General features: G+C 34.9%; 1 protein-coding gene across 1 annotated transcript; it reads right to left on the bottom strand.

Annotated features, from left to right (window-relative positions):
* Positions 1 to 2924: 2924 nt before the first annotated feature.
* Positions 2925 to 8831, bottom strand: LOC132744391 (uncharacterized). Its single transcript, XM_060733107.1, has 6 exons — positions 8526 to 8831; positions 7566 to 7723; positions 6074 to 6205; positions 5013 to 5120; positions 4327 to 4470; positions 2925 to 3277 (listed from the first exon to the last, which is right to left on the bottom strand). The coding sequence occupies exons 1-6, from the start codon at positions 8801 to 8803 to the stop codon at positions 2925 to 2927; spliced, it is 1173 nt and encodes a 390-aa protein (XP_060589090.1). The 5' UTR covers positions 8804 to 8831.
* Positions 8832 to 9311: the final 480 nt, after the last annotated feature.

Here is a 9311-nt window from a genome sequence, read left to right as displayed (position 1 = left end):
AATGGTTTCGTCCAAATTGACATATGAACAATTCCTTTTAGGTATTTGATAGGATTAGGATTCATAATTCCTGAAAATGGAGAAAATTAAATTCTTGATAAAAAATATAAGTCTTAACCATGTTATAAAAGTGTTTGGTTAATATATTATCATTATCAGACCTGTCAAATTTAAATGAATGTAATATACATTGTTCAGTGGAAGTGTGTAGGCCACAAAATCCTGGTCTATATCATGAATGCAATACACTATGTTCAGTGTTTAGGCACAAAAAATACATGTACTTATTATAGGTAGGTAGGTAAGAATTTCTTTTTTTCCTCAGAAATTTTTCTTTTACATGATTTAATATATGCGTATATACTGTTAGGAAAACATTTTGAAAATGCGGAAAAGCAAGTCAGAGACTTCTAGGGTCAGCTGTTAAAAGAAGAAATATTTGAAGAGGGATGTTAAACTTAACTTACTTTTGGCCTTGCCATCGGTACATACAAAACTAAATGTTGAATTTACTGAAAAATAACTAAAAACATGACTAACTATTGTATACAATTCATACTGTCTAAAACAAGAGGGCCATGATGGCCCTAGATAGCTCACCTGATTTATCAAACTCATCCAAACAATTACCTAGACAAGCATTCTGACCAAGTCTCATGACAGGTGAGTCAAAAATGTGACCACTACAGTGTTAACAAGGATTATCCATATTTGAGCAGTGCGACCTAGTTTTTTACCCAGCGTGACACATATTCAAACTTGACCTAGAAATCATCAAAACAAAACTTTTAGACCAATTTCAAGGATACTTGGATCAAAACAGTAGCAACTAGAGTGTTAACAAGATTTTTCTATTTTTAGCTCCGGTGACCTAGTTCCACATGCGATTTCGAACTAATCCAAGCAATTACCTATACAAGCATCCTGACCAAGTTTGATGATAATTGAGTCGAAAATGTGACCACTAGAATGTTAACAAGGTTTTTCCATATTTGGGCGGGGTGACCTAGTTTTTTTTCATCCAAGATGACCAATGTTCGAACTTGACTTAGAAAATCATCAAAACAAACTTTCAGACCAATTAACAGAATATTTGGATCACAACAGTAGCCACTAGAGTTTAACAAGGTTTTTCTATTTTTAGCTCCTGTGACCTAGTTTTTCATCCGAGATGACCCATGTTCGAACTCATCCGAGCTATCACCTAGACAAGCATCTTGATCAAGTTTGATGATGATTGATGCAAAAATGTGACCACTAGAGTGTTAACAAACGTTTTTCTATTTTTAGCTCCGGTGACCTACTTTTTCATCCGAGATGACCCATGTTCACACTCATCCGAGCTATCAACTAGATAAGCATCCTGACCAAGTTTTGATGATGATTGATGCAAAAATGTGACCGCTAGAGTGTTAACAAGGTTTTTCTATTTTTAGCTCCGGTGACCTACTTTTTCATCCGAGATGACCCATGTTCGAACTCATCCGAGCTATCACCTAGACAAGCATCTTGACCAAGTTTGATGATGATTGATGCAAAAATGTGACCGCTATAGTGTTAACAAGGTTTTTTCTATTTTTAGCTCCGGTGACCTACTTTTTCATCCGAAGATGATGACCCATGTTCGAACTCATCCGAAGCTATCAACTAGATAAGCATCCTGACCAAGTTTGATGATGATTGATGCAAAAATGTGACCGCTAGAGTTGTTAACAAGGTTTTTCTATTTTTAGCTCCGGTGACCTACTTTTTCATCCGAGATGACCCATGTTCAAACTCATCCGAGCTATCACCTAGACAAGCATCCTGACCAAGTTTTGATGATGATTGAGGCCAAAAATGTGACCTCTAGAGTGTTAACAAGGTTTTTCTATTTTTAGCTCTTGTGAACCTAGTTTCTCATCCGAGATGACCCATGTTCGAACTCATCCGAGCTATCAACTAGATAAGCATCCTGACCAAGTTTGATGATGATTGAGGCAAAAATGTGACCGCTAGAGTGTTAACAACTAAATGTGAACGGACGACGGAAGGACGGACGACGGACAATCATCGATCCTAAAAGCTCACCCTGAGCATGCTCAGGTGAGCTAAAAATCACAAGTTATGTAAAAGCTATGTCTACATTTTATTTAATAAAAAATTATAATAAATAAATCACAAAATTTTAGTAAATATCTTCTGCAAACTCTGAAGTTTTTCTAGCTAGCAAAAAACTCTGATTTAAGGACAACACATTACTTTTAGGATAAGAGAACAAAAGTGGCCTTAATCTCTGACAAATATGTAAAATGTTAAACTTGAAAAAAAAAAGAATTTTTGTTGAAAGATATAGAAAGTGTCATGCTATACTGTTACCAATACAAGGTTTGTGGAGATCAAGCCACTGCTTGATGAGAAGAAGATTTTGAGGTTTTCATTTCCCTTCCGGTGGGTCAATTTGTTACATTTATGTAACTTTTGAAGAGGTCTACAAGATCATAGAGCACTGCAGTTTCTGAGAAGAAGATTATTTTGAATGATTTAGTCTATTAATAGCTCATGTGAACTTCTTGTTTTACATGTTCAATGTTCACTACACTTGAACCATTTTTACAGCTGAAAAGAGGGTTTCTGTTTCAACTATCACATAACAACAAGCCAAAAACAATACAACAGAATGATGGGGGAAAAATTTTTAACATTTTTTTTAAAAATTTTTTGTTAAAAAAACAAAATTTGGGCGTATTTTTAGTTTAAAACCCAAAATTTTTATCAACGTAAAAAGCATGTTAAAAAATCTGTTTTCCCCAATTTTGCTAGGGGTTTAAAAAACCCAAACAAAAAGGGGCCTCAAATTTTTGATTTTTTGTTTTAACTGTTGGGGAAAAATTAGGCAAAATCCCTACTGCCTTTCTCTCTCCGAGTGATTTTAAAACAAAAATTTAAACCTTTTCTTGGGGGGGTGTCCTTTTCCCCCTTTTAACATCAACCAGAGCTCTTCGCTTTGGTAACTCAGGGGTCTTACTGGTAAAAAAGTCATCTATCATATCATCATCGTCGTCGAGATTAACTCCCTCTTTTTGTAATACATTATCATTGGCTGTAAGAATGTCATCTATATCATCATCGATATCTCCGTCTAAGTCAGGTATTTCTATATCATCCAAATTCTCCGTCAGGTCCCATGAGATATCTGTCTGTTTCAATGTGTTGCCCTGGTAACCAGGAGAATTAACTTGACTGCCTCCCTGGTTACCAGTGTCTGTCAAGTCAGGTAACTCTAGATCAGATGTATCTGAGAAAAAAAAATAAACAATCAGAAAATAGTAATTTGTCCTTTTTTTTTTATAAAATGCTTTGTAGTTTTTGCTTAAAATGAAGAATTCATGAAAAAAATCAAGAAAATATAATTTATTACTTTCTTGATAACTAACAAAAGCTGACGATTCCATGGACTTTCCAAATTTGAAAAAAAAACACATTTTTTTCCTTCTTTCTTGAATATAAAAATTGGTTTGACAGAGGGAATATGTGATGCTCAGGTCAAAGTATGCAATGATTGCTAATATAAGCCCAAACAGTGCCATGACCATGCTCCTTTATTCTAACAAGATAAAATTAAATCCAGCTTCTTCAAAATTGAAGATATTTGAGTCCATTTTCAGTTACCATGCCAACTTTCCAGCAGTCATTTGAGCCGCGTCATGACAAAACCAACATAATGGGTTTGCGACCAGCATGGATCCAGACCAGCCTGCGCATCCGCGGGGTCTGATTAGGATCCATGCTGTTCGCTTACAAACCCTATTACAAGTAGAGAAACTGATAGCGAATAGCATGGATCCATGCTGGTCGCAAACCCATTATGTTGGTTTTGTCATGACACGGCTCATTTATCAGTGATTATTTTCATTTTTAAAGCTATAAAAAGATCACCTTATTTATGTGTTTAGTACCACATTATCATTATGAAAACCTGGATTTAAACTTACATACCCTAAAGTTTATGACTTGTGGCTGTTTTAAGTTATAACATCATTCTTTAAGTTATTCAACAACTTTCCAGGTTTTACTGCTAGAATATGGTTCTAAACACCTTTATTGTGATTTTATTTCAAACATATTATATAAGGAGGTGGTAATGAAGAACAATGGCCTTCTGCAAGGTAGATATACAGCTTTTCTGATAATGGAACAATATATCCCAAATAGGATTTGAACCCAAAGCGATTTTGAGTAATTGGATGTAAATCTGTAACCCTAACCACTAAGCTTAACCCCACTCCACCTCACCTCCCACCAATTCCAGTACAATTGAATTTTTTTTTATTAAATTTTACTTACACACAGGTTCTTCCTTTACTTCTTTTGGGGGAGGTGTGTCTTCAATTGCCTTTTTGAACATTTTTCTGATTTCCTCACTCAGTGGGCTACGCTCCATGACCAGTGACCGTGACAAAAAATCTTTTGTGACAGGAGTTTTTGTGACTGTAAAAATAAATAATTTTATATTTAATATTATAAAGTTCAATACAAATAAGAGTCTAGAGAAGTCAATACTACAGTGATCTTTGTAAACAAAACAAGTAATTTCAAATTACATTGCAACCTCTGCAAAAATGGCCCTCCGTACATCAATTACTTTTTATAACAACAGTATTTCAATATTTTTTTCTGAAGTAAGACAATAAATTTAACCTCTCCAGAGCATACCCTTGCAGCCACAACCAACATCTTTGTCTCTGAAAGGGTGTAGCTCTGCCAAGGTTGTACAGTATTTGATATGCATTTTTACTATCTTTGTATGTCGAGTACAACTCATTTCATATCCAAAATATACACATGTATCTCCTCATGTACACCATACTGTTGTAAATGATAATGCAACCCATTTAACAGATTGACTTATCTTAAAAATTGCTTGAAGATACAAAAAGGCTTGAAAAAAAGAGGCAAAAACAACAACAAAATCATCCAAAATATTAATTAGTCTCTGTTTAACTTGCATAAATGACATGATCTCAGCATACCTGGTGAGGGTTTTCCCTGTAGTGACATAGATAGGAAGCCAGGTGATTGGTTCTCTATGCTGGTGAATTGCTGATTCATGGGTAAACTATATGACAGTTTATCTTCACCTAAAATAAATCATGACATTCTTTATATTTGTACTTGTTTTCTTATTGAGGTTTTATACATAGAAATCTAGATAAACAAAATGTGTTGTTTTACATATGAGCCGGGTCACGACAAAACCAACATAATGCATTTGCGACCAGCATGGATCCAGACCAGCCTGCGCATCCGCGCAGTCTGATCAGGATCCATGCTGTTCGCTTACCAACCCTATTACAAGTAGCAAAACTGATAGCGAACAGCATGGATCCTGATCAGACTGCGCGGCTGGGCAGGCTGGTCTGGATCCATGCTGGTCGCAAACGCATTATGTTGGTTTTGTTGTGACTCGGCTCATATGTATGCTGCAACTGATTTGAAAATTTTAGGAATTGACATAAGGTCACACTACCATACATGAGTTAAGTGAAATGGACAAGAACCGGATTTTCGGCTTTTTTCTTCATAAGATTAGTTTCTTTTTTTTCCTTATACATAAGGGGTGTGGAATTTTGGAATTTTTCCACTTTCCCACAGACAAGTAAGACTGAAATTTCTACTTGTCCACAACTAAAGTTCACAATTAAGTACACTTAGAATTCCTGCATTTTGCTTTTCTTGTCCGCGAAGAACTGCTTCGTGAAAATCTACTTGTCTAACAGCAAAACGTCCCGAGTCGGACATAGTAATTCTGCATCCCTGCATTACTGGTAAGATTTTATTGTTCTTATTATTCAAGTGATTTTGAAACAAATTTTGTTATTTTTTAATTAGTTTTATTGATTGAACATGCTGACATGTACCGATATGTGGCTGGAGTAATTCTACCTTACGTCAACAATCTTATCTCAAGTTAAGTATTTTACAATACAAATCTGTTAATGTCCCAGTTAGAGAAAAGACACCCGAACTTGACCGTCTTTTCTTGGTGCCAGTGCAGTTCTTATTTAACAGTATAAAGAAGAATAGCCCAAACCTCTGCTTGGTGTTTGAAAGCTTCTATCTATAATGATTGCCTCCCTTGGTGAGTTCTCCAGTGATGGGAATCTTTCTTCATCTATAAACATGTCCGGACTGTCAGGAGAAGATAACTCTTTCGGTGTTCTCTCTACATAACAATATAAAGATCATAAAATATATGAATAATATATGTTTTAGATTGCCCTCTGTAGAACGCCACTATTGAAAGAGAAATGGTTTTGGTGTCTGTGAGGAGGTTTTTCTTGTAGAGTTCTAAAATTCATGATATATATTGTAGTAAATAGGTTGCACAATATTTACTTAATTTTGACTTGACAGACAGTATGAATACAAGGCTATGGTCTATGCAACTAGCTCTAAAAGGCATTAAAAAAAAGATAAGAAAGTCAGACAGACATTGCAAAGGTCATACATGTATGGTGAGGTTGCCCCTCCATACATTATTTCGAGTACAAGCAGCCACATGTGTAGAAGCACCTATGTTCTGAAAGTTTGGTGGATTATTTCGTTACAGTCGCTGGTGGGATCAGAACCAAAAGCAGTAAGGGGCAGGTGGTTTGAAGTAATGACAATTATTTAAACAATTATATGGAACAATTGGCAAGAAATTTTTATAAAACCTGATTTTCCATCAATACGACACATTTGAAACTTCAAAAATGCCCATTCACAAAGGCATATTTACAGTGACCTCGACCTTTGGTATAATGACCTTAAGAAGTGTAGGGGTTATCTAATGTCCATGAGCAATGCCCCTATCAAGTGTTGTTTTTTTTATTCAGGTAAGGCCTCTATACTGTTGCTTTGACTAATGACCTTTTAATCAATAGGGTCATCTTCTGACAATGGAAAATATCAATAAGTTAAAGCTTACTATTTCTGAGTTCTCATTTATACAGGATGTTATAATGGCCTTGACCTTTGACCAAAGGACTTAAAAATCAGTACGGGTCATTGACTTGTCCTGAACAACCCTCACACCAAATCTAAGGGCTGTATTCATTATTTACCAAGCTTTTAGTGGTCAAGGCATCAATATGACTCATCTTCTATTCAGAATTAAACCCCAAACTAATAATCTTAGGACTTAGGACTGCCAAAATATTGGTTAGACAAGCTACATTGAGCATGATCACTGGCCTTTAAACCAATGGTGGTCTCCTAAATGGAAATTTCCATACAATGTTGCACAAACTTAGGCTAAATTCTTTTTAAGCTATCAATCAGACAAGAGTAATAGGACATACAGATGTACAGACACAAAAACAGATCACAGTATTTGCTCCATTATCTATTATCTCTGGGGGCAGAAAAAGCCCATAAAGAGCCAATGCTCTGCATAATTCCATGACCTTTGATTACAGAAATGCATTTAATTCCCTCATATTTTAAGAGGCTCATTTCATTACGGTTTTATCTGGTTTCTTCAATGAATACAATAAGATATCAACACTCATTTAAAACATCTACAAAATGTATGCACATACCCGAGACCTGCCGTGGTGAACTATGTAGTAAACTTTTATCTATGACAATAGGTTGTTCAGTAGATCGTACAGAAGTCTCGGACATATTATCATCATCGTCTACCTCTGGTCCAAGTACATCATCTATCTCAACATCCTCTCCTTCGTTGTCATAACTCCTAAAACATAAAAGTTGTTCGTCACACAAACCACTCAACTATTCATATCAACCGTAAGAAAAGGGGCATAACCCTTTACAAGGTTAACTAGAGAGTTATAAGACCTGAGCACATATTGTTAGATAATCACAGAGAACAAGGCTTGAACAAGCATGTTTAGTTTGAACACTTTCCCTTCAGTAGTTTCGGAGTTACCAACTTGCACACAAAAACTTAACTGAAGTATGATAATGACGCGGACGCCTGAGTTTATAAAGATTTTTTGACAGGTTATATGGCCCACTATATAACAGTTGCAAAAATGTATAGCCTGAGCTGCTATTCCAGTATTCTATTTTTATACAATTGTCTATACATGGCCAATTAACCTGACCAAAAATCTTTACAACTAATTTGTAACATTGCAATTTTTTTTTTATTCCAGAAAAATTGAGAATTACTTTATTGACTGACAGTAGGCATGTATATAGATTATGTTAATGTTACAATCCAATAAATAGCCACATTTCAAATGTGCAGTATTATAAAATACATCATTACAATCATTTATTTCTTTCCATTAAACATGTGCTATGTAATAATCACAATAAGTTGATTATATTTGCCTGTATTCATTATCAAATCAACTGACAGGATGAAAAGTTACTATATAGTAATAGAGACCACTAATTTGTTGGGCAAAGATAAAAAAAAAAATCAAGATAAGGAAAATTAAACACATGAAGAAAATCTGAAACTTCCATAATAGTTAAAAAAACTGAAAAATAGAAATATTTTTGAGCTGGCTGAACAGAAAACAAACCTGTTTGGTGTCATATGAGATGGATATTGGACGGTATCTTCCTCTAAATCAATGAAACCATCTTGTGTGACCTGTCTTATACCCTCTTCAATCATTCCTTCAACAATATCATCATTCACTTCTTTCACATCCTCTGTCCACCTTGACCTATCTTCTCTACCATCTCTCCTTGTCTCTACAGGGTTACCATCCAGGTCAGTTTCAGCTTCAACAGTTCTCCCTTGACCGTCGTCTCCAGTGTCAGTTTTATCTCCTGTTATGTCATCTATAATTCCCATACCATCCGAGATATTACACAGATCTATCTCAGGTACACAAAACTTTTTGAAATGAGGTTATATGGCCCAGTTTATATTGACTACTATATAACAGTTGCAAAATGTAACCTAGCCTGAGCTGCTATTCCAGTATTTATACAATTGTCTATACATGGCCAATTAACCTGACCAAAAATCTTTACAACTAATTTGTAACATTGCAATTTTTTTTTTATTCCAGAAAAAACATGAGAATTACTTTTCATTGACTGACAGTAGGCATTGTATATAGATTATGTTAATGTTACAATCCAAAAATAGCCACATTTTCAAATGTGCAGTAAAAAATACATATTGATCATGATTTCTGTCCAAAACATGTTATTTAAGATCCAATAGTTGATTAAATTCCTGTAATTCATATAAATCAACTACAGATGAAATTACTAATAAGAATAGAGACCTAATTGTTGGGCAACAGAATCTATCAGATTGATTAACAACATGTTGAAAATTTAACCGTTAATAG

Source organism: Ruditapes philippinarum, unplaced genomic scaffold, assembly GCF_026571515.1.
Source record: "Ruditapes philippinarum isolate M1 unplaced genomic scaffold, ASM2657151v2 ctg390_1_1_1_1, whole genome shotgun sequence".
Classification (NCBI taxonomy): Eukaryota; Metazoa; Mollusca; class Bivalvia; order Venerida; family Veneridae; genus Ruditapes; species Ruditapes philippinarum.
Note: the sequence above shows the minus strand (reverse complement) of the source record. Positions and strands in the feature narration are given on the sequence as shown.

Bases quoted from the DNA above. Each gene is read 5' to 3' on its own strand.
- LOC132744391 (XM_060733107.1), bottom strand. From the start codon at position 8,803: ATGGGAATTATAGATGACATAACAGGAGATAAAACTGACACTGGAGAC. The intron at 5,121-6,073 runs GTTTGGGCTATT...GATTTATTTTAG, and splicing joins CTTTCAAACACCAAGCAGAG to GTGAAGATAAACTGTCATAT. The intron at 3,278-4,326 runs GTAAGTAAAATT...TTTTTTTCTCAG, and splicing joins AGTAAAGGAAGAACCTGTGT to ATACATCTGATCTAGAGTTA.